This window comes from Schistocerca piceifrons, chromosome 3 (genome assembly GCF_021461385.2).
Source record: "Schistocerca piceifrons isolate TAMUIC-IGC-003096 chromosome 3, iqSchPice1.1, whole genome shotgun sequence".
Lineage (NCBI taxonomy): Eukaryota > Metazoa > Arthropoda > Insecta > Orthoptera > Acrididae > Schistocerca > Schistocerca piceifrons.
Genome location: NC_060140.1, coordinates 245195066 through 245221248, shown reverse-complemented (window position 1 = coordinate 245221248; position 26183 = coordinate 245195066). Strand labels below are relative to the sequence as shown.

At 42.4% G+C, this 26183-nt stretch overlaps 1 protein-coding gene across 1 annotated transcript in view; it reads right to left on the bottom strand.

Moving 5' to 3' along the window:
- LOC124788547 (homeobox protein Hox-A4-like) overlaps positions 1-23405 on the bottom strand; it is a 446751-nt gene extending 423346 nt beyond the window's left edge. The window contains 4 exon segments of the mRNA XM_047255818.1: positions 22337-22657; positions 22660-22720; positions 22782-23072; positions 23124-23405. Coding sequence (XP_047111774.1) covers positions 22337-22657; positions 22660-22720; positions 22782-23072; positions 23124-23405 — 955 coding nt within the window.
- Positions 23406-26183: the final 2778 nt, after the last annotated feature.

Below are 26183 nucleotides of genomic sequence, written 5' to 3'. Positions count from 1 at the left end.
CATGAAACGTACGAATGTGACACGTAAATCTACGACGGGAACCATGGAATACAGAAAAAAATGTATACGACAACTGAAATCAGAAAAAAGGACAATCACACTGCTATCGTATTAGTAGAAGATATACAGTAGTGAGCCATAATTTTATTCTACATGGGTTCTCAAGAGGTCTAAACTTTTTTGAAGCTACATCACCTGTGTTCCACGGACAGCAGTTTGCCAACTATTTCTTTTATTATTATTACAGCGCTTGTACACAGTACTTCTCATGTCCCATGATTCTGCACATATATGTGCAACCTTCCGTGGAGAACGCTACGGAAAACCTTTGAAAATGGTGTAGTCCGTATCGGATAAAATTGGACATAGAAAAGCAGTGTGACATGACAAAGAGCTTCAGCTTTCTATGTAAGGTGTCGTGAGCTCTAAATTGACTAAATGAAACATTCTGAAAGAGTGAGTTTGTTTAGAGAGTGAAAATATACAAGTAAAGTACTAGTAATTGTTCTTCGTTTCAAACCGACATCCACATTGCGAGCACTATACATGTGACAACGGAGATGTTACATGTTTAATTCTTTTGTTCACTTTTCTGCCTACACTACCGACAAAATGACACCATCCCGAGCACAGAATTACATGTTTCACCCAAAATCTCTACCCTGCCACTGGATAAACGCGGTACTGAATATCCCTGTAGCATTTCTCCAGTAAACTTATGTATGAAGATAAGTACTCCAGCATGTTTGGTTATGAACTGAATCACGGAGTAAAATAACTTCACTAGCGAACTGCGAATTATTGCTAGAAAATTACTAGAAATGATAGTTGAACTCAGAAGTAAATCAACATACTGATTCCCGACCTATCTATATGAAGTCACACTTCGAGAGACGCAAATCTACGAAGAGAAACCTCCTGTGAATAGTCTGAAACACATATTGCAGTTGTTCGTCGAGTCTAACTGGCTACTAATCAGAAATCATCACCTAATAGATGTAGTTAATTTCTATACATGAGATCCACCAACGATATTTATCTTTTCTTATTGATCAGCAGAGAATGATATTCCGAAATTGGAAACTAGCGAAGCATATGTTGTAACTTGCACGTAAGAATCAGACCTTTATCGGCACTAATGTGCATAAAAATGGAAACAGCAAGATGATATAAAATTACAGAATTAGCGGTAATGTTATGAAGCCTGTCAGATCGTTTAAATATCTAATTACGATACTACAAATTGGTCTGAAGTAGTAAGAACGTGTGAAATTAGTAATACGGACGACGATCCAAGAAACTGGATTACCTGAGAAAATTCTAGAAAACTGTAGTGCATATGTTAACGAAACTTTGTAGGAGACTCTAATGTGACCTGTTATACAATATTGTTTCAGTTTTTGGTGTCGACCAGAAGGAAGACAACAAAGGCATTCAGAGACGTTCGTGAAGTGTGGTAACAGGTCGGCGTAGCGTTTAGCGAAATGTAACAGAGAGACTTAGAGAACTTAAATAGGAATTTCTGGAAGAAATGAGGCATTGTTGCCGTGAAAATATTTTGGATGAATGTAAAATTGAATATTTTAAGGTGTAATGTGCAAAAATCCTACTATATCCATTGCGTATCTCGTTCAAAGGCAGTAAGGCCAAGATAAAAGGGATTAGGGTGCGTACCAATCTGTACTATTATTTTTCTCCTCCCTCTTCACGGGAATATTGGAACAGGACACATTATGGCAAACGTTGGAGGGATTACTCTCCACCACACACTATACGGAAGATTCTGGAGTAGTAATCGCAAATCTCCTCTGCCTCTTGTTGTCTTGCTCTTTGGGTGTGAAAACTTGATTGTGAGCGTTTCGTTGCCTGGCTAACATTTTCTTAAATTTATTTAAAGGGAGAAACTACGCTAAAGAGTGCAAAATGACTGGTTGGAGACCACATATCATTTAGTTTATGCATGTTATTATCACTTCAATCGACACACTAGAAACAGAAAGCGAAACACTACTTATGGGGACATTAACAAGTGAAAGAATGACAGGAATGAACTATCAAGCAAACTGATCTCCATTTGGAATATAAAACGGCACAAAAGGATGGGAAAGTAAATTTACCTAGCTCACAGTGCGGGGGAACGGCAGGGAGGTACTTCCGTATACTGATGGTGCCATCAGCTTAAAATATCCGAGCGCTATTTCGTCAACGTTTTGTTTGTGATGTTTCACTATGGCGTGGCTGGTAAGCAGTATCGTCGGGCTGCTGACATGACTGGCTTTGTTTTCAAGTACCAAAGAAAGATGTAGAAGGAGGGCATTTATTGTCTTATGAAACCCTGCAGCTAAAGCTAGAACTGGCAGTTTCGACATAGGACCCCTAAGACAATGTAGAGGAGGAGGGTTAACAAACCAAGTAACAGCGGTTGCTTCATTGTTTCATAAACTTTCAAATGTTATTACTAGGAGTTGATAACCAAGTTGTGCCCCACTACTGTCTCCCTCACGTGTTCTTCGTTTCTTCTTAGTTGCCTTCTTCCTCGTTTTTAGGGCAAAAGTAGCAATATAAAGGAAATTAGTTGAACAATAACAAAGCTCACCGAGTAACGCTACAGAAAAATGGTGAGACTAGGATAAATTAAAAGCCTAAGAACAGCAGACACATGGAAGGTGTCTGCAAAACTGATCTAGCTCTGCTACCTTGTAACTATGTGTAACCTTCATTAAGGTAAAAAGTTGATGGCATAGGAGCGAAATAACTTTTATTGCAAAACCGGAATGACGTACAAATGACTGCCATAGGATGCGGGAAGAGCTCGGTTTACTAACAGCGACACACAAAAGCAGAAGAATGCAGATGAACACCGGAACAACGCATAATGAGGATGGAAGACAATCCCTACCAGTGGTGGAAAAATTATGTAACCGGGGAAGGTACCATCTAAGGAACTGAGAAAGGTACATGTGAAGGGGAGTAAGAAATATAACAATTAAAACGATTATCAGCATGGAGGTTAGTTTGAACACACCCAGTACCTTACCCAACCACCGTCCTACAGGAGTATCCGCTTGCTTTCCTCTATCTCGTTCACAGGTCTACACTGCCAGTTAGAGGTAGAACGAACTGAAGTTAGTTCGAATCCGGGTGAACATGGAATGCTTCACAGTGAAACTGTCGCCTAGTATTAAGGTCTTTCTGTAAGACAACGCGTGCCCACACACTGCTACCTGCATCAAGGAAAAACAGAACTTGCGCGTTAGAACAATTTCGATCATCTACCCGCTTCACACCACTAATTATTACGTCGTTCTTGCAATTGAAACAATGGCTTGGCGGATGACTGTTTAAAAGAAACTCAAGATCACGCTTGTCAGTTGGTTCAGTTCCCAAGCAGCGGAAATCTATGCAGCTTGAAGCTAAAGAAACATTACGAAAAGTGGTTAGAAGTAAACGGCGAATACAGGGAAAAGTAAAGTAAGGTTCAAAAAAACTGACGCTGCAATTAAAGCTTCTTCTAACGATTTTGTTTTTTTAAATGACCGAATGGTTCCTACTTTCAGAATGCGCCCCGCTCTGTCATGCCTATTCATTCCTCTAACGAACGACTTTAATCGTAAGAGTATCGTATTGGGAACAGAATCTTCTGTTCCGTTACATTTTACTGGTTACCGTTGTACATCTTCTACAGATTGAATATGAGTAGTTCAAACCATACGGTACAATATTCTAGTATCTTACCTAAACTGTATACCACATCCAAAGTTTGTTCAAAACGTTATCACATGTACCCACTTCCTTTCAAACAGGGAATTCGCTGACTGCGACAGCGTAACGATAGATAAATTTTATTTTTTTGTCGTAATTGTGTTACTACAATTATGTCCACTAGGTTTCTCAAGGAACAGCTCTATCTTACCAGTGTACTATTTCCTATAATCCAGGCTCGTATAACTCTGAACCTCACTTCTCGAAAAGACATGAGGATCACATTCTACTAGACCAGCATTTGTTATATCTAAGGAATGCATGATTTGTAAAAAAAGAGGTTCCAGTACTGTTGCCTTCCAGGAGGTGATTTTTTTTGGAAAGTAGGCGTCTTAAAATATTAATTCAATGTTTTTCTGTCGTCAGAGGTACCGGCACGGAGTAGAAAATCAACCACTACATCTAAGCATATACGAGAGTCTTGCGGCCGATGAGAGGCGAGAATGCTGTCTTCTCTCCAGCAATTTAAGTTCTGTTTCGCCGAGTTAATGAAGTATTTGCGACAGTGCTACCATAGAGCGAGCTGCGTAGTTCACTCGAACTGTTGTAAACTCGTTACCGTCATATTTCGAAAACAACTATGCTCTCTGATTTTTTTTTTAAATTTTATATTTATTTTTTACCAGAATACCTTGCTTGGCCACCGATCACTCCATAAGATGCGTTTCGCACTGAGGTTGATGAGTAAAAGATTTGGAAAAAGGCGATTTGTTCGCAGTTTTGCCAATATTTAATGCGTAATACCGGGTATAAAATAGCGGAGACCAAAAGTTACTAACAACTTGTACAAAAAAGAGACCTCAGTTACTAGAGTTGGAAGACGTGAAAGGGAAACAAGGGTTCGGAAGGGAGTGGGACAGGGTTGAAGCCTTTCCCCTGTGTTATGCAATCGGTACAGCAAACAGTGAAGGAAACCAAGCAGAAAATTGGAAAGGGAAATAAAGTTCACAGTGAAGAAATAAAAACTTTGAGGTTTGATGATAACATTGTTTTTCTGTAAGAGACAACAAAGGACGAAATGGTTAATATCTTGAAAAGAGTATATAAGATGAACAACAACAAAAGCAAAATAAGGATAACGGAATGTAAGCGAATTAAATCAGGAAATGTTGAGGAGATTAAGTTGGGAAATGAGACACTAAAGTGGGAGATGAATTCAGTTATTCAGGCAACAAAATGACTGATTATCGCGGAAGTAGAGAGGATATAAAATGTATAATGGCTACAGCAAGAAGGCGTTTCGGAAAAAGACAAATTCGTTAACATCTAATATAAATTAAAGGATTACGGAAAGTTTCCTGAGGGTATTTTCCTCGACTGTACCTATTACGGAAGTGAAACATGAAACATAAGCAGTTGAGACAAGAAAAGAATAGAATATTTTAAAATGCAGTGCTGCATAGGATGCTGAAGATCAGGGGGGTAGGTACTGTGGAAGATTGTGTATACTGGGAAGGCGAGATATCGAGCAGAATTGAGGAGAAAAGAAATCTCTGGCACAACTCGATTAAAAGGAGGAACTGGTTGATAGGATAAATGCTTAGACATTAAGGAATCATGATATTGTTGAGGAAGGGAAGCGTGCGAGATAAAAATTGCAGAGGGAGACTAAGACATGAACAATGTAAGTAGGATGAAATACATAGACGTTTTCAGTAGCTATTCAGAACGAAGCGGCTTACCCAGATTAGATTAATGTGGAGAAATCCATCAAACATGTCTTCTGACTGAAGAGCAAAACGACGATAAGTACGGAGTTTAAACTCTCTGTCTCCTTCAAAAACGTCATAGGAAATCAGAAATTCATGTATTGTGTAGCATCTCCTTTTTCCTCACAATCCACTGAATATAATTACAAGAACATTGCGAGTATTTTAGATAGCAAGGTAATGAATGTTTTCAAACGTGATAATACTGTAAGAGTAAGTAAATGTACGTAAAAGAGCCACCGCAGAGTGACATAAGTGCCACGACATAAATGTTAGAATAACGACAGTAGTTTGTTTAGTAGGCTATATAGGAAGCTCTTATAACGCGTTTATTTTTCATTGATTTGTTTGCATTGTTTGCTTTGCTGCCTTGTTGTGCGAATTGTTGTATAGGTCACAGCTCTGATTGTTAGTAACAGCAGATGGTTACGTTGCTGATGCTATGATATTGGCATGCCTGTTCTTACAGTTATTTATTGTATATGAATGATGGACTAGCCGATGGACAATAATTATCAGAGTTGTCTAAGTTGTGTTCAGTGAAAGTGTATGTTTAAGTGTTTCACATACTTTCATTTCAGTAGGAAACAGAATCTTCCTAGTGATCGACAGCATTTGACTTTGATAAAAAAAAACAGAAGTCGTAGTTGAAAGACAATCAGTGATTTATTAATAATAATACATTGATGTCATGGGATACCGATATGCAGATTTACCGATGGCGGTAGCATCCTGTACACAAGATATAAAAGGACAGTGCATAGCCGTAGATGTTATTTGTACTCAAGTGATACATGTGTAAAAGTTTCCGACGTGATTATGACCGCACGAAGGGAACTAACAGACTTTGAAAGCTGAATGGTAGTTGCAGGTAGACGTATGAGACATTCTGTTTTGGAAATTGTTAGGGAATTCAATATTCCGAGATCCACAGTGTCAAGAGTGTGCCGAGAATACCGAATGTCAGGCATTGACTTTCACCACGGACACCGCAGTAGTCGATGGCCTTCACTTAACGACAGAGAGCGGCGGCGTTTGCGTAGAGTTGTCAGTGTTAATAGACAAGCAACACTTCGTGAAAGAAGGCAGAAATCAATGTGAGACGAAAGGATGAACGTATCTGTTATGACAGCGCGGCTAAATTTGGTGTTAGTGGACGACCTACGCGAGTGCCTTTGCATATAGCACAACATCGCCTGCAGCTCCTCTCGTGGGATCGTGACCATATATGTTGGATCCCAGATGGCTGTAAAATCGTGGCCTGGTCAGGTGAATCCCCATTTCAGTTGGTAAGTGTCATGGTAGGGTTAGAGAGTAGCGCAGAATTGACGAAGCAGTGGAGCCAAGTTGTCTAGAAAGTACTGTGCAAGCTGGTGCTGGCTCCATAATGCTGTGGTCAGAGTTTACAGGTAGTGGACTGGGTCCTACTTGGAGATCATTTGCAGCCATTAATAGACTTCATGTTTCCAAACAACGATGGAATATTTATGAATGACAATGCGATATGGTAGAGCATTGTGGACAATTGGAGCGAATGGTCTGGCCACCCAGGTCGCCCGACATGAATCCCATCGAACATTTGTGGGACATAATCGAGAGGTTTGTTCGTGCACAAAATCCTGCACCGGCAACACTTCCGCAATTGTTGACGGCTATAAAAACAGAATTGCTCAGTTTTTCTGTAGAGGACTTCTAGCGACTTACTGTTTTCCACGTCGAGTTGCTGCAGTACGCCGTGCAGAAGGAGCTCCGACACGATATTGGGAAGTATCCCATGACTTTTCTCGCCTCCGTGTAATGTTGGCTGGACTTAACTATTTTTTCAAAGAAATTACGAGTGCTAAATTGGTTTTATTATTGTTTATCTGAAGACTTAAATCGCGTACTGATCAGCGATAATATTTAGGCCGATGATATATCAAAGTCTGTGTTATTGATGTGGTCCTCTTAAAGAAACTCTATTCTCTGGTACTATGGAGATAACGATACATTTTCTATGTGTAATTATTATCAGAATCTAGTATATCTTGGTTCAGTACTACCCTAACTATTTTAGCATTACAATAACGTATTTTTTACCGGATATAGCAATACGAATAGCTAAACAGTTTATGATTTTCTTCTTCGCAGACTGAAATACGAAAAAAGTGCCAAATACTTTAAATCGGATCACACCCAAATGATGTTTCGGGTTGTATTAAGTGCAGCATGGGAGGTGAACTGCCCTGAGATAGGGATAGTGGTTATCGCTGCAACAACCAGTTTTCGATTATTTCGTTTTTTTTCCACATCAGATTAACCTCACTATTAAAATCGCACAGAACAACTGGTTTCTAAAATAGTCGATTTTCGGTTTCTTATTTTTATCGTTTTCTGTAATTAACGTAGAGATCGAATAAAGATTGAAATATTTTGACTCTTTCAATTTCAAGATACGTACAATCAAAATATCAACTTAAACAAGCAAATAAAAGAAATCTTACTCCGTCCACTGTTTGCTGCTCCTCTCGGAAATTGAAAACTGATTGAATACTACGAAAAATCAGGCGTAAGCTTCTACTGATTCTAATTTTTTGAAACTCTTCTCAAAAATTTAGTAATCGCGAATCATACGACTGTTTACACATTACGAATAGTTAGTGGCAAATGTTAAGAACTGAGACTGATGAACTCTCTTTCTCGTGTTAATTTGTCCGTTTTCCAAGAATACAAGCAGATAAAGGCTTGTTATATTACGAATGGATTGTTATTAAGTTTTTAAATTATTACTGTTACCATAATTATCTTTCTCATTTAGTACTTCATAGAAATGGCAAACAAATAATTAATCTTTTAAAGCAAATGAAGCCGTGTACCTCATTGCTATGTCACTTCGTGAAAATATTTGCAGACTAGGGTTGGTGCCATATTACAATACAACTGATGTCCGACGACGAAATCGTGCAGGAAAGCGCAATGGTTAGCTCACTGGATTCGCATTCGGGAGCACAACGGTTTAAATCCACGATCGGTCATCGTAATTTAGGTTTTCCGTGATTCCACTAAACCGCATTAAATACCGGAATGGTTCCTTCGAAAACGCACGGCCAATTTCCTTCTCTATCCTTCCGTAAGCCGAGCTTGGGGCCGGTGGTTGTGGCCGAGCGGGTCTAGGCGCTTGTCCGGAACCGCGCTGTTCCTACGGTCGCAGGTTCGAATCCTGCCTCGGGCATGGATGTGTGTGATGTCCTTAGGTTGGTTAGGTTTAGGTAGTTCTACGTCTAGGGGACTGTTGACCTCAGATGTTAAGTCCCACAGTGCTCAGAGCCATTTTTCGATCTTGTGCTCCGTCTCTTAAGACTTCGTTGTCGATGGGACGTTAAACACTTATCCCCTCATCCGGCGACAACAATAAGGTACTACGAGGGTCACTCCAAAAGAAATGCACACTATTTTTGTAAAAATACAGTTTTTATTCCGCATGTGTGAAAGTTTTACAGTGTGTAGATACATCCTTCCCGCTTGTTTTCAATCTTAGTTCAACCTGTTCCAGTGAGTGGCGCCGTCACACCATGTCTTCAAGATGGCTGCTACACTTGACGTTCGTCAGAAGCAACGTGCTGTCATAGAATTCCTGTGCTGTGAAAACGAGACATTGGGAAACATCCACATGAGGTTGAAAAAGGTTTATGGAGATGCTGCTGTCGATCGCAGTACAGTTAGTCGGTGGGCAATTAGGTTACCTGATGAAAGCGGGCATGGCAATGTTGAAGATTGTTCTAGCAGCGGCAGGCTTCGTACTGCACACACTCCTCACAATGTGCAGAGAGTTACCGAATTGGTGACTGCTGACAGACGCATCACAGTGAACGTATTGTCACGCTACGTTGGGATAGGGGAAGGAAGTGTTTGCATAATACTGAAAATGTCGGGGTAAATAAAGGTTTGCGCCAGGTGGGTTCCCAGGATGTTGACAGTGGCTCACAAAGAAACAAGAAAAACGGTATGAAGCGAACTTTTGGAACAGTACGAGAATGGTGGAGATGAATTTCTTGGAAGAATTGTGACAGGTGATGAAACATAGCTCCATCATGTTTCACCAGAGACGAAGAGGCAATCCAGGGAGTGGCATCATGTAAATTCACCAAGAAAAAAAAAATTCAATGCCACACCTTCTGCTGGAAAAGTTATGGGTACGGTGTTTTTCGATTCCGAAGGACTCTTGCTTGTGGACACCATGCCAAGTGGAACCACCATAAATTCTGATGCATACGTGACGACGCTGAAGAAACTTCAAGCTCGACTGAGTCGTGTTCGACCACATCGGCAAAAGCGGGATGTTTTGCTGTTGCACGACAATGCACGGCCACATGTCAATCAAAAACAAAAAACCATAGATGCGATCACAAAACTCGGATGGACAACACTGAAACACCCGCCTTACAGTCCTGACCTGGTTCCATGTGACTATCATCTCTTTGGGAAACTGAAAGACTCTCTTCGTGGAACAAGGTTTCATGATGATGACTCCCTTGTGCACGCTGCCAAACAGTGGCTCCAACAGGTTGGTCCAAAATTTTACCGTGCGGGTATACAGGCGCTGGTTCCAAGATGGCGTAAGGCAGTTGAGAGGGATGGAAATTATGTGGAGAAATAAAAATATTGGTCCTAAAGGTTGCATCTACACACTGTAAAACTTTCAGTCATGTAGAATAAAAGATGGATTTTTAAAAAAATAGTGTGAATTTCTTTTGGAGTGACCCTCGTACCATAGAGGCTTACTGAAAAACGAAAAAACTTTAGCACTGCTGCTCTCGCTAACTGATATTTTGGTGTTTTTACTTGGTTATTAGTAAAAAATAAAAAAAAACGCCTGTTATAACAGAGTCCCAACAAACACCGAAAAATACCAGTTAATGAAATCTAAAACATCGGTATCGGCTTTAGACAGTAGGTTTCTCCCATCCCTATCCTGAGAGGAGGACACTGTGGCTTCTGCAACAACTTGAGTGCAACTTCGCCCGGTTAGTGGCGAGTCTCGCGGGGTATGGCTGAAGATTAGGATCGCTACAGAGTCCGCTCGCGCTCTGTAGTGGGGAAGTGGCTCGTGGCGCGTGGGCCGCCAAACGCTCCCGCCCCCGCTTGTATATCTTTCGGCGGCGGCGTAGCGTTTCACAGCGGCCCGAGCCGCCGCCGCCGCTGCTGCCGGCCTACTCCCCTCGCCAACAAACGCGTTTAATTTCCCCGCCGCTGGGGTTGAAGACATATTTGTGGAACAGTAAAAAACAAGAGGGTGGCTCAAAAACTTAAAAAAGGAAATAGTGGAGAACAAACGTTCATCGGAGACAGAGATGAAGGTGGAGGTAATGGCACCGTAGGAGGAGACAGAGAGAGAGAGAGAGAGAGAGAGAGAGAGAGAGAGAGAGAGAGAGAGAGAGAGGGAGAGAGGGAGGGAGGGAGGGAGGGAGGGTCGAGGGGTGAAGGGGTGAGGGAGCACACATGTGTTATCCTAAGGGAATCCTTAGCCCTCGTTGAAATGCCCTATACGACTACTAATCTATTAGTCTCTTTGACGCATTACATGAGGAACGAGAAATCTAAACAAGAGCGATGTTTTTATAATTCGATACTGGGACGTGTGTCTGTGAGGAGTATAGCCACGCGGGATTAGTCGAGCGGTCTAGGGCGCTGCAGTCATGGACTGTGCGGCTGGTCCCGGCGGAGGTTCGAGTCCTCCCTCGGGCATGGGTGTGTGTGTTTGTCCTCAGGATAATTTAGGTTGAGTAGTGTGTAAGCTTAGGGACGGTCCCATAAGATTTCACACACATTTGAACATTTTTTTGAGGAGTATAGGAGAAGGTTGCTATCGATCGGGTGGCTCCACCTGTGGGCCTGGCTCGATTTCTCTGTGGATAGTGACAATAGGCGCATAGTAGCGATCATTAAGTGTAAACAGACTTGGCAAAGACTTGCCATTTTAGTGGTGTGTTGTTCCACGAAGACACAAGGAAGAAGTGCAGAAACGTAGAATTATACACTAGTTTTTTCTAATTGACTAGTATTAGTGAGTGATACGTCGGAATGATATGGTTAAAAATGTTCAAATTTGTGTGAAATCTTATGGGACTTAACTGCCAAGGTCACTAGTCCCTAAGCTTACACACTACGTAACCTAAATTATCCTAAGGACAAACACACACACACCCATGCCCGAGGGAGGACTAGAACCTCCGCCGGGACCAGCCGCACAGTGCATGACTGCATCGCCTTAGACCGCTCGGCTAATCCCACGCGGCGGAATGATACGGTAATAGTGGTTAAATGTCTGAAGCCATCATTGGGGAGTACGAACAATTCACGCCATTTTGCAATATTCACAATGTGAAGTTATGTGCTTTGGACGGCGACTAGTTGTTGTTAAGCGACGTAGTGCGAGATGACTTGAACACACCATCTCGAATTCGGTCTAATCCTGGGCCTAAGGAGGCCACTATGAACAAAATTTAAGTAATGATTCTCATTATATGCTTCCTAATAGCTTGTGGTTTGACGATCAGTCAAATGGCTTTTTTTTACCGTCTAAGGAGACGTTTCTACATTTACTATCCTAGGTTTCGAATACATGCTATTCATTTTAAGATGCCAATAAAAAACTCCTAAAAAATAATAAATATGAAATGAAGAGGCTGAAAAATCAGCCAACCAGTTGCAAATAAAGGTTCATTAGCCCTTGACCTAGGTTTTGATATCTGTAAAAATATCTTCTTCAGAAGTAGTGGGATTTATGAAGAAGATATTTTTACAAATATTGAAACTTATGTCAAGTCCTAATAAAACTTTATTTCCAACTTATTGGCTAATTTTTCAACCACTCAAGATTTACACAGTTGCTGTTTCACAACCGCGTTTAAGCTTTTGAAATGTGAAATGTATTGGCACTTGTTTAGACGTGTGTAGCATTTATGGCTATTACAGTATAGCCGATTCACGGAAACTGCCTGGCCCAACGAAGGAAACCAGTTTCCTTGATTGGGCAGATGATACATGTTTCTTATTTTTAAAATATTTAATTAACAGCGAATATTTATGACTTCTGTGCCCACTACAGTGGATTCCAAAAGATACACTAAAAATAAAATATCGGAGGATTTTATTACACATTTTCTTGAGATGGCTCATCGATAACGACCCTCTCCGGCTTGTGAGGAGTGTGTCATCTTTCCTGCTTTTATAGCAACTTTTTACATTCCATAATTTCCGGAAATGCTCCCTTCCGAAAGACCACCCCAGCCTTCTACAAACTGAAATATAGCTCCCTTTCTAATGTCACCAGCCTCGAAGAATTATTGAACCATAACAAAAGAACATTTGCTTCGTATCTGTTCTTTGGTCCCCAGAGGGCCCTCTGTACATCTGCAACTACATCTGCATTTGTACTCTGCCGGACACCTTACAGTGTGTGGCAGAGGGTGCTTTACGCATCACTGTCACGAATGGTTCGCGGGAAGAACGATTGCTGGTAAGTACCCTAGTGAGCTCGAATCTCTCTAAAGTTATCTTCATTGTCTCTTCGAGAGATGTACGTAGAGTGAAGAAATATACTTGTAGACTCTTCTGCGAATGTACCCTCTTGGTACTGTGGAATAGTTAAGCACGCAGTGATGCAGAACGCCTCTCTTGCAGTGCCTGCCAATGGAGTTGGCAGAGCATCTCTGTGCGCTTTCGCACTTACTACATGAAGCTGTAAAGAAACGCGCTGCTCTTTTTTGTATATACTCTGTTTCCTCTGTCCTACCTGACGCGGATCCGAGACTGACAAGCAGTATTTAAGTACTGGTCAAACGAGGGTTTTTGGAGGTACCTTCTTAGTGGACGGATTCAATGAATTTGCCTCGTATCTGCTTTACCTGCGATTGGTTTAATGTGGCCGTTCCACTGTAAATAGCTGCGTATGCATTTTATGGATGTGACTGCTTCCAGTGAGTGTTTTTCAATCGTGTGATCATAAAATAATGGCCTTTTCTGAGTATTTATGTTTCATTCTTGTATGAAGGTGGGGCTCTGTGGCAAGAGCCAGATTCTATTGAAGAGCTGTATATTGCCCATTGACACATGATTTTCTCTTACGCCGAGGGGACCTAACACTGTTTCAAAGATGCGAAACACGGGTGTCAATACAGTATATTCTTAGGCCAACTGAGAGCGTCTCATTTGACGACCTGAGGGCAGATTGTGTTTTCCACAGGACCTGCTCTCTATTTTAAATGACAATGAGGTGAGTGTCGTGCATGTGTTAAGGTAGAGTGTATACTGTCAGGGCTCCTTCCCAGAATACTGGGTCTGAGATTCTAGGGTGTTGCAAGGGGTTGCCTCACCCATTAGTTTTAAGCACTCATCCATTAAATGTATCTGTCCTGGCGTTTCGAAACTGATTTTACGTACAGTTATTCTGCTGTATTTTTATCTAGGTTTCACGGATTCTTAAGGTTGAATAACAAGTACACTATTCTTGTTCAAGTAGAACAAAAACAGTGTACGTATTATTCAGCCTTAAATATGGAATTGTTCAACCAGGAACTAACGGAAGAATCCATGCCGCGCGGGATTAGCCGAGCGGTTTAAGGCACAGCAGTCATGGACTGTGCGCCTGGTCCCGGCGGAGGTTAGAGTCCTCCCTCGGGCATGGGTGTGTGTGTTTGTCCTTAGGATAATTTAGATTAAGTAGTGTGTACTCTTAGGGACTGATGACCTCAGCAGTTAAGTCCCATAAGATTTTGAAGAACTCATAAATAAGATTTCACAGATTCTTTTTTATGACTCTCCGGTTTCATTGTTGTATTTTAAGTTCTTGTTTGTTGTGCTGCATGTGTTAAAACAGCATGATTTGAGAATTTGTTGTTTTAATATATTTTAATCACTCCTTTTCTATTTATTTCATGCAAGTACGCGGTATATCGCCATAAAACACTGTAAATCGGTAGTACTAGATTTCGATCTCCTGTCATAACCAAAAATATTTCAGCGCCGGTAGTGGTTAGTTAACGGGGAAAACGCCAATGAGCACCATCGTTCGGCATCCGTACACGTTCTGTTATACGTAACTGAGTCAACGGGTCGGAGCAACGTATTCCATTAGAATCATGCTGACTGAAACACCGCTGTTTCAGAATAGCTGTTATTTTCAGTACATGCCGCCCGCGCTAGAAGTTACGTGACTGATTTTTATCCTAGCGCATAAGCCACATCAGCACCGTAACTACGGTGGCAGCTTCACCTAAAGACTACAAACAACAGATCTGCTTTCGACCAATCAGTTGCAAGGAGGCGGTGTTAAGTAGTGGACGTTCGGGCGTAGTGCGTCAACGTTGTAACACAAATCGCGGTGGAGCAACGAACTGAACATCTCTAAATCATGAGTCCAAGGCATTCTCAGGAATGTTTTGAAGCAGAGAAAAGTATGTGCTAAATTTGTCTCGTACACCTTGACTCCCGAAAAACGAACAGCGGCACGTGGGCGCCTCCTATGGCTTGACTGGAATGAAAAGAGCGGGCAATTCTTTTCTGGAAAAAGTCAACACGACTGAAGAGACTTGGTGTCATAATTCGAACCAACCATAAAACGACGAAGTGCAGAATGGCTCTCTGATGGTTCGCCAAGACCGAAGAAGGCAGTAATGAGACACGAGAGTTAAACAACCCCCCAATGAAGTAGTCTACTTTTCTGACAACTTCATGTGGCTCTATGAACTTCCTATGCGCTGTACTCAAGTGGGGCGGCGTGGGGGGAGACAATGTACAACATCTGAAGCACGGAAAACCACCATATTAAATTTTGTTATCATTTATTAATTCATTCGCGGAAATTTTTGGACCGGGTTACAGCCTATCATTATTTCGCCTCATACTTCTTTTGGCATTGGTGATATGTTTTTTTACAGAGCAATATCTACAGATTCCTCCTAAAATAGTGATCAATGTCTTTTCGTGGACTTTTCAACAAACATAATTATGACGAAAGTTTTGTTCTACAAAGCTAATGATGTTATATTTTGCTGTTATATTGCATTTCTCAGTAGGCTATGAAAAAAATAATTAATGCAACCGTTCTGTAGGTCCGGAAATAAATCTCTGAGCAAAAGTGCGTTAAACTGAATCGTTTCTGTCGTTCTTGTCGCCAATGACATGACAGTGCCTGTGTGTGATTACTAAGAAAAAATGACATTATTGGATGGTAATTAATAAGCTAATGACTTTTAGGCGGAAATGATTAAGAAAGATCGCGTGACACTGTAATGTCATGATAATTTAAATTATTTGCTAGGGACGTGGGTACATGAATTTCGTCGATCTCAACACAAGCTTTATCCTCACTGACAGATGTACTACTTTACTTCATTCAGCTACTCTGAGAAGCAAAATACAATTGATCAAGTATCCCTTTCTCCTCACGACGTGCATATTCCATGAGAGGTAGTATTATTCAGGATTGTGTATAACAACCTACTCAAGAATAAAATAAATATCCTAATTTTAAACGAATGTTAACTCCATTTTTTTTTTTCAGGTGTGGAACAGCTTATATAGCTGAATTTGTCTTATTAAAATCTACTGTTCTGGCAGTGAAAGTCAGTTTCTATTGGGAAACGAAAGTTGATGTTCGTATTTCGGAGAATAAGCTGGTCATTATTTTATTACTTCTTATGTGAAAATACGTCTAGATGAAAATACATGGCCAATAATATCATTGACGAGCCAAAATATATTTCCGATAAAAGAATTAATGCAGAGTATTTCAGGACGTGGTTAATGATTGCAGCTGCTTTTACTCAACAAGATAGTAAAACATCCGCCTTTTGAACATAGTTTTTTTATGCGACACTTCTTCAGAAGCATTCTAAAGTGGAATAGAGCTTCTAAATGATGTAGTGACATGTTTTGCAAAAATAACCGTTTGTGTGATACCGTGGATTGTCGATTTTTTACAAAGTGGTTAATTGCAAACATTGGCAAATCTTTTTTGGCTTATTTATGCTCAGATATCTCGGCAGATATAAAGGCTACGGCGTAAAACTGCCTAAGATTCCACTTTCCATATTAAAATGTTGCTGAAAATCTTATTTCGTTGTCTTGGATCTATTAAAATTTGTTAGAGTGCACGTTAAAATACCAGCTTGTGTGAGTACTATAATAATCATATACTTATCCTCATACTTTCTGCCTTCAGTTGTAATTGTTGGTGTAACAATTTCACCAACCAAATCTTATATTTAGAAAATGACATAATATTTATAGCAAATGAAAAATTGCAGGCGAATAGAACTTGAAGTGACAGAGCTGAGGTTATTGCGTTAAGTTTTTAAACTGCATTTCCCTTACATTTTAATTTTTGTTGACAAACTAAATGTAATTTTTTCACGTCTATGAATCGATTTCAATTAAGTGTTCCCCTCTTCTTCGATGTATCCAATATATTCTGAACGGATTTTTTTGTACCTGCCGCAAAACAGACCAAGCAGCAGCTAAACGTTTATTTCTAAAATATGATTAACTCGATAAACAACAATAAAGTCTAATGGAGTGTGTTTAGTTCTGCCAGTTTTTAGTTGGAGAAAGTAATTTAGCCAGTGATTTCACTAGGATGTAGATGTTGTGTATAATAGTGTAAAAAGTAAATTATTAATACAAGTTTCTACCGGATTCCACAGAACAACAACACAAACGTACGGAAATTATTGTGATGAAAATATTTTCAATGAATTTGTGATGTTTTGTCACAGTATATAAAATACAACGGATGGCCTAGATGTAAACAGAAAGTAACAATGCTCAAAAGCAAAAAATATGTATTGTTGTATCTTGCTGTATCAGTAAGTTAATATCTGTTTCATTCGGTGGAAATACCGGTATTATTGTTGTAACTGTTGATGATGAAGTTGTCCCGCAGTCGTTGGGGCTAACAACCGATAGCCACCGCAAATGTTTCCTGCATAAACATTTGGTGAAGTTCTCTATGAATATGCAGTCATTTTAATAATTATAGGAATTAGAACATTTATTAGATGAAGAAGAAAAACATGAGTAGCAAAGTAAGGATACACTGGACGACATCATAACTGGATGTCTGGCTATACTTCGAGATCTGTTATTACATTTATTATTTTATTTTATCCAGCAGACGAAGTGATCGACTATAGTATACTTTGGCTCCTGATACCTACACCGCAGTAATTTGGAAAGTATTTTTGAAGAAATGCATGGTAGCCTTGATTTCATAACTGGGTTTAGATGTGGCTTAAAGGAACAATTTAACTCCTCACTTTCCGCAAGAAAACTACAACACCCTGTTCCCCAATGTATTTTTTTTTTTTTACAGTATACAACTTATTATCCTGTAAACGAGTAGCACCAGATGACGAAGTTTTTTGTGTCTGTTATTTCTTGTTCTTTCCCCACAATCGTTTATTAGCACCATTCCTGAAAACAGCTATAGGTAAATTCTAGTATATACTTATTGAGGAGAACTTTTTTTTTCCTATGAAGTGACATGATGCGGTATTTCAGCGAATTTCGTCCTTCATTCTACGTTAAGCACTGTCGAGATCAGCTCGTAATTCGTTGGATAAATGGAGACTTAAAATTTAAGGAATTCAGTAGCTGATTAAGACAGTTTAAGGCTCGCAATTTGCTGCTGGATATCCACGAGTATTCCCGCAGCCTTTGCGAGCAGACACTGAGCACGAAGAAAATTCCATTGCGCACTCTTCGTAAATCACAGTTCCAGCGCAGAACTTTGAAATAAACTAAATCCGATTTAAAAAACACTGTGTGTTACGGCCTAGAGACTCGCGGTGTTATTGGTAAGAGGAAAAATGTTTAGGAACGCCTTAATGTGGAGAAACGATACCGGATAAACTGTTTATGTAGCCGCTCCCTCCGTTTCACCTCCACATTTCTTTACCAGATTTCTTGCAGCGTGCTTAAGCGCATCCCAGATACACACTAAGCTGTGAGACGAAATTTTCAGTCAATGTGTACCGATTATTGAACCCTATTTCTACAATTTGGGGACTTCAACAATTCACTTTAAATCACGATTACTCTCGACTGAAAAAATATCCAAGACAAACAGTTTAGATAATTTGGTTTCACCTGCGAAAAACAAATCCGCTATAATAACTGAAAATAATTTTTCACCAAGTATTTAAGTAATTTTGCACTTTTCACTGTAATAACAAGAGATTAACGATGCAAGTATGAATGCTCTGTAATAAACGGAGCTTTTATTTTTGGCTTCTCGTGTTATACCACTATACAACGTTTTGTAGGGTTCGTCCGTCTTCAAGATTGTATGAAATGCCTTTTGACATGTGTTGCAAATACCCAATGTAGCAAATAATCATTTTACGCACGAATATTATGTGCACTGTAAACTCTTTGTAGCAATGTAATATATCCACTTTTTATTGAGAAAAGTAAGAATAGCTGAAAAACTTCTATTCTATATTTTTTCTCAACAAATGACGGGAACTACGAAACAAAAGTGAAAAAAAAAACCCTCGACAAATTTTTAGAAATAATAACGCAATACTTCACCAACAAGGCAAAAATATTTCTATTTGTGTAACATTTCGGTTCTCCCACTAAAGTTGACACTAATATATTCCGTCATATAGACCTATGTGACAGGAAGTTAATAGATAACAATACATTTTGATTCCTTGGCGGAACATTTCTGATAACAAGCAATAATTTACAGCAATCGCAGAAGTAAACTTTGTTAGTCAACGAAACATGTACCGGTGCCTAATTTCCGCCGAAATGCGAACAGTCTTTTTTCCTAAAATTGAACACGATGGGGACAATCAGTCTAGAAAGTAAAAGTAAAAATTGTGACAGTTATTTTTCAAATTTTTTCTCATGATGAGGTCTTCGAAAATAAATGTAATATGGCTCTATAAGGAAAGGTTGTTTCATGTCACCTCAATCGAAATATGCTTCTAATAATTCACAGAGCACAGACATGATTCCGGAATACTACTGATTTGACGAGGACAGCTGTTTGTCTTTATCTATAAACTTAAATCACGTTTGGGGAATGAAAACGGATGCAGCTACGGAAGTTAATATTTTGGCCTAACTCGGCGACGCTAGAAAAGTGCAAACAGACGCAATCCGCTAAAAACTGCTACATTATGATATTTAATCTATGTGCCATGCATATTGTTTAGACTGAGTAATTTTTTTCCTTCTTTTCCCATCACGGTTTTTAAAACACGCATATAAATGTAGTAAGAATATCTTAATGGATCACAGTGCTCCGAGACAAAAAGATTGGTGGATTCAGCCACTATTAACAAAATGTATATTCTACTGCAGTCGATGTCAGATGCCTCATTGCTAAATCCTTAGTACTAAGAAGATTAAGAAACGATTGTATTTGTCACGGACAATGTTTAACTCGCACTTTGTTACATGAAATATCTGATATGAGAAATAAGATTTGCACGTATGTTCTCTGTTCTGTATGGAAAACCGTGAATGATGAATTTTGATGGTTTTTGTTGTAAGAATCGGCAGACGTTTCTACCTTTTTTACTTTGTGGTTCGTCTGTATTGTAGGAAAAAGCGCTATACATGAAAAATCTGACGTCGATGTTATGCAAGGGCTGCCGAAAAACGTACATATGTTTTAAAGATGTTAACGAAATGTAAAGATTTCACAATTAAGTCAGGAATAGCCTATACACTGTCACTTTTTCCTTAATACAAGCTGTGAAGTATGTAAGGAATAGGGGAGTCATATGGTTTCCCGTAGTTAGACAAGTTATTAATATAAGGAGGAGAGTATCCTATAGTTCGTGAGACTGTTTTTGCAACGGAACACTATACGTAATCAGAGGTGTTTTATCTACATTTTGCAGCTGTGATCATTAGATATTATACCAAAGTAATGTGGTGGTTGATGGTATTACGAGATAATGTGTTATTTTCCAATATTATTATGAAGTGAGCTAATGGAAATTAGAAACAGAATTCTTGGCAGCTACGATGGTTTGATATTCAACCGTATTAAGTCGTCGTTTGTGTACAGTATTCCGGTAATGGGACTTATCGACAATTTCAGCTGTAACTTGAAGACGAGAACAAGTGTTCCTAGTAAAACAGCAAGGACAATGATTAGATTAGTATGGCTTAAAGCTGTGAGAGGAATATATTCTGCAGATTCGGCGTTATGTACCTCGGTCGCAGATAGGTACATACCAAATCTTTATTCGCATAAGAACGAACACAAATAGTTCAGAAAAGCATGAATGTAAACATAGAGAAAACATTCCCTTACATAAACGTTTCTGAAGGATTACAATACATGCAAAGCGTACCGTGAATAGCACTGGTTCGTAGGTGCTATGTTACAAAATAGCTTCGTTGCCAAAATATAGTGAATAACCAACCTAACTTAACACTTACGACCCATATATACCACGAGTTAGAAAATTTTCGGCGACGTCAGCACAAATATATCTTTAAATTCCAGATGGTGCCAACAAGGCTACTTGCAGAAACGATATGGGCGACCATCAAGTTTACGAGGTTAAAAACTCGCAAAACATATTGTCATACGTATTTAGTACGCAAAGTGTTACATCACAGATACGGACATGACATTTCTAATTCGTAAAATTTACTCGTGACGCTCATAACAACTTGTCAAGAGCCTGAAACTTCTACGTATACCTCCGCGTTATCTTACAAAATACAAAATACAAAATATGTTAAAAAAGTCTTTTGCAGAAACCGTTCTTATCGATTGATTTACGCACGGAGGGATCTACGAATCGCTTTGGTTCGTCGGGACTATGCTATAGAACAGATTCATCGTTTATTCCATGAGGAATATAGGTTATTTCAGTTTTTTAGCATTTCAAATATTTACAAATGTGTCTTCATGGTCTACGATTGATACATAAAAAATATTGATACACCGCTTCGGTCGTTTTTATACACTTTTTTATTTACATTTTTATACCAGTAAGCGTTTCTAAAACCATGACATCATCATGCGGTGGATTAAGACACTTTTATGATGTTGAATTTTCTTATGACGATGGTACCTGCCAAATAGACAGGCAAATTCGATAATGTAAAGGTATCTTTATCGACTTCATGTTGATGGCATGACCATCGAAACGCATATTGCTGATAAAAGCAAAAATTACAGTGACTGAAGCAGTGTACGAACAAATTTTTTGGTGTTATGATTACCTGGCATTATCAGCTATATTGGACGCGTCTCAGAATCTAAACACGGTTTTTCTTCTTGTTACAGAAGTTTATTTACCCAGATCCCACAAAAATACACAATGATTAGTAGATTCAGCGAAATTAAATCGCCATCTTCATATCATTCGTACAGAAAATTTTTTATAGGGACGGTCCATTTCGTCGACTGTTCACATTAATTGGACATAACTTACAGAGACAACATTCATTAATACCGTCCCTCGTCATACAATAAAATAACAGCTGTGCACAACGGTTACCACTAGAATACATAACACAAGTATAAAATATTTACACACTGTGTGCTTGTTGACATATGACAGGAAAAACTTTTTCTATGCAAGTTGTCTGAAGACAGCTATTTAATTTCGCTGAAGCTAGTAACCACTGCGTATTTTTGTGCGACCTTCTGTAATAAGAAGAACAACCGTGATTAATTATTTTTTAAAGTAAACGTGGTAGCGTCACCAGAAGGATTTTGATGAGATTCACACTTGTCACTGGAAGGGCAACGCATTTCCTCCGTGCCATTTGTTACTGAGAAACTGAAAAGTGACGTGCACGTGTGTTAGGTAATGGAAGGCAAGATGATCCGTCGTGCTCACCTGATACGGCCTCCCCGTTGAGCTCCTCGAAGGTCTTGCTCGTCATCTGGAAGAGCGCGTCCAGCGGCGACGTGTTGCTGCCCTGGGCGCCGCCCTTGCCGTGGTGCTGGCCCGCCGCCCCTTTGCCGCATCGTGCCGGGTGCCTGCCGCCGCCCCCGGAGCTCTGCGCCGCCCCCGGGTGTCTGGCCGCCGCTGCCGCCGCCCCCGACGCCGGGCTGGCGGCGAGGTCCGGGCTGGTGCAGCAGTCGCTGCTGGAGCGGCCGCTGCTGCACGTGGTCTCGCTGGCGTAGCAGAAGTCCGCCGACTTTGGACGGTGGTGGTGGGCGGCGGCGCTGGCTCGGTACCTGTCCACCGGCACGACGCCGCCCCCGGCCGCCGCCGCCGCTGCCGCCGCCGCCGCCACGGCCGCCGCCGCCGCCGCGGGGCCCAAGTCCCAAGGGCGCACGATGCGGGCGGTAGAGGCGGGCGTCGGGTCGCCCGGACGCGGCGCCGCCGACGTCGGGGGCGGCTGTTGCTGCTGCTGCTGGCCGTTGGTACGCGGGCAGTGGTTCAAGATGTCGAGGATGAAGAAGGACTTTACGCCGCCTCCGGAGGCTCGCGGCGGCGTCGCCGAGGCCGTCCGCTCGACTCCGCTCGGCAGCGGAGGCGGCGTCGGCCTGGCGGGCCTCTCCGCCGTCGCCTTGTCGATGTTCATCATCTTGAGCCTCTTGAGCGGCTTGAAGTAGTCGTCCTCCTCCTCGTCGCGCCGGACGACGTCGTCGTCCTCGTCATCGTCGTCGGAGGCGGCGTCGCAGGTGGCGGTGCGGCAGGTGGAGGAGCCGGGCGACGAGACGGGGCTGCGCTGTCGCTGCTGCTGGCGGCGAACGGCCGCCGGCGAGGGCGACGGGCAGCCCACGCTGATGTCGTCGTCGTCTTCGTCGGCGTCCGTGTCGTCGTCGCGGAGGCGCCGTCCCGGAGGCGGCTGCGGCGACGCCTCCAGCGGGCTGCCCGGCGCCGAGTCGGAGGCGGCCAGCGGGCTGCTGCACATCTGGGGCAGACTGCGCACCCTCAGGAAGCCCACTGCGTCCATCGGATCACGTCTCCGCGTCTCCTCACCGCCTGCTCATTGGTGGACGTCTGTGCTGCTGTAGGTAGGATGTCTGCTCAAACGCGCAACACCTAGCAGGTTATACTGACATCCATTCGTGTATCACTGCTCTACAGGTCTGTTGAAACTGCAATATCAACTACTTCAAGTAGTCCTCTCGGTGTAAAATGATACTGTCACTAGTATCACTCCCAGGCCACTTCAGAATTATTATTTGGTCCCAATTGGTTGCTCAGTTTCCAGCGTCAAAGCAAGTCCATCCAAAGTACACCAGTCTACTAACGATTAGAGGCTGACCAATCCCAGAAGTTCAGTTCAAATATTGTTTACTCAGTACAGCTTAGTGACAACAGAAGCATCTTCACAAATACACCATCACTCTGAAACATTCAGTTTTATCATTCCAACCAAACACTATGTGACCATGAATTTCACATCCCCTAGGTGCAAACAACATACAGTCACCAATTTCGCTTCCCAGGACACCTCAAAAGTATTGAGAAGTCACTTTCAGAATTCTTTTTCCCACTCCAGTAAGGAAAATACGCTCATTCTCAACCTCAGTAGTGTACAGTGTATTTCACTGGTAGGCCTGCCTAAAATTCTTGTCCACTATCGGTATATCCACTATAAATGCACTTCTACCAACACACTTCACATGTTGCAATTGATGTCTTCGTGATGCATATGGATCGAGTCATCCGAAATATCCATATCTCAGCACTGTTCAAGTGTCACACGGCATAATATATCTTTTTTTCCACAGTCCTTTGCCAGTAACTTTTCTGCGGAACAGAAGGAAGCGTTACAATTTGCTTCGAAATATCAGTGTGACAAGCACAGTCGTAGCCCAATATCTTCAAACTGGCGCAGAGTGAAGAGCTGGAAGGCGGTCCCCAGTTGACGCTGAAGAGGGCTGGCCAGGGCAGACGTCTGCGACGACCGCCGACCGCGGGGCGATTGGTTGACTCCTCCGGGGCGAGCGACTACGGGCCGGGGCAAATGAAGGGGAGAAGTATTGCAATTGCAGGCGCAGATTTATTAGGCGAGCTCCTCCTCGCGTGCTTCCTTTTGTCGCCGCCGTCCTTCTCTTCTCTCCTCCGCGCCGTCTCCTTCCGCCGGCGGGGTGCGCTGGAGGAGGCGGGAGGCAGCAGCCGGCCGCTCGCTTCTCGCCGGCGCGTCTGTGCCTGCGGCGGCGCGGCTCACTTCAAAGCTGCTGGCTGCCACGGCCGGTTTATCGGCCCCGATAAATTAGGATCTGGCTCGGGAGCCACGCGGTCACGGCGAGTCTTCGTATTGGTGAGCCGCTTACAGATTGCCTCTTGACAGCCGCGAGGCCGCGTGGAGAGGGTACGGGGGTGGGAGGGAGGAGGGAGGGGAATGGTGAGGATGGCGGGGGGGGGGGGGGGGGCTGGATGTGTCGCACACGACGGCACTGTTTACCTCTGTCTCACTGAGCAAGTGTCAACAGGAGCGGTCCCCGTATTCCACGCAGGTAGGTGCGCTGGCATGTTGAGCTGTGAAACGCTTCATCGAGCTACGCGCTGTTCTGGTAGACACTCGACTAATTAGATACTGCTCCTACAGTGCAGTCTAGCGATCGCGGATCAAAAAATTGTCTGCGGCTGGTGGTACTAATATGATGTGCAAAATCGCGGAGTCCGCGTCTTTAGCGAGCCACGTATCGCTCCCTTTCGATGCCGCAGTATCGATAAAAAGCGGCGCCGAGCGCCCGCGAGCGTGTTCGACGCAGCGACTAACCAGACGTTCTGGCCGTTCTGGTCCGCGCTGTCGGCCCCTCCCCGCCACTTCCCCGCCAGGCGAACGTGCTTGTCTCACCCCCCACTCCGCCGCCGTACTGCCGACAACTTCCTGCCGACAACTCCTCCGGACACGTTACAGCCAATCGAGCAAGCTCCGCCCACCGATTGGGCGTCAGGCGCTGCCATTGGGCGAGGCGCCTCCGCCGGCTACGCCCACAGTGTGCCGCCGGCGGCCAATGGCGAGCGCGCTTCGGCCCGCGCCGCAGAGGTAGGCACGCGGAGCTAATGGGGATAGAGCGCGCCCGCAACGGCGCCGGCGTTCTTCACGGGACGACGTCGTTCTCTCCGCCGACAAGTAGGGAGGAAGGGGCACGTAAAATGTTTTTACTAATTGTGTTACGGGGTTGTCGCGCGGGCGAACGAGGCGACGACAGCCGCTGCCGGCTGCCTGCGTGGCCCCGAGCAACCGGATGATGCGGCCTTTCTTACTGGCGCGCCGCGGCCGGATTCCATTAGCCGGGCGATTTCTTTTTCTGGGCTGGAGAAGCGCGGGTTTGCGTCCCGCGGTTACTTAAGTACACTTCTAGAGAGATTTCGCATTTCCAGAGTCATATGTCTGAGACAACCCAAGAAAACTTCTTGTGACCACGACATAGTAAACTGGAATAATATGAAGGCATGACGCAAAATATGCGATTTCAAAATAAGTGACTAACGCAGCACTCTTAAGAGATATTGTCTTTCTTGCCAACATGCCGTTACGTTCTTTCAGGCTTAAAATGTTTCAACAGTTGTATTCCCTCATCAGTAATTACATTGTAATATTCCTTCTTTGATGAAAAGAAAAGTAAAAATTCTTTGTTGTATGAAATGCGTTTTTATGGGTTCTGTACCTCGATCGGTAAACACGGAATCGTTACAAAACCACTTTGTCGTCCGTCTATCGGTCTGTCTGTCCGACTGCTGAGAACCATTTTTGTTGGGAATGGGGTGACGA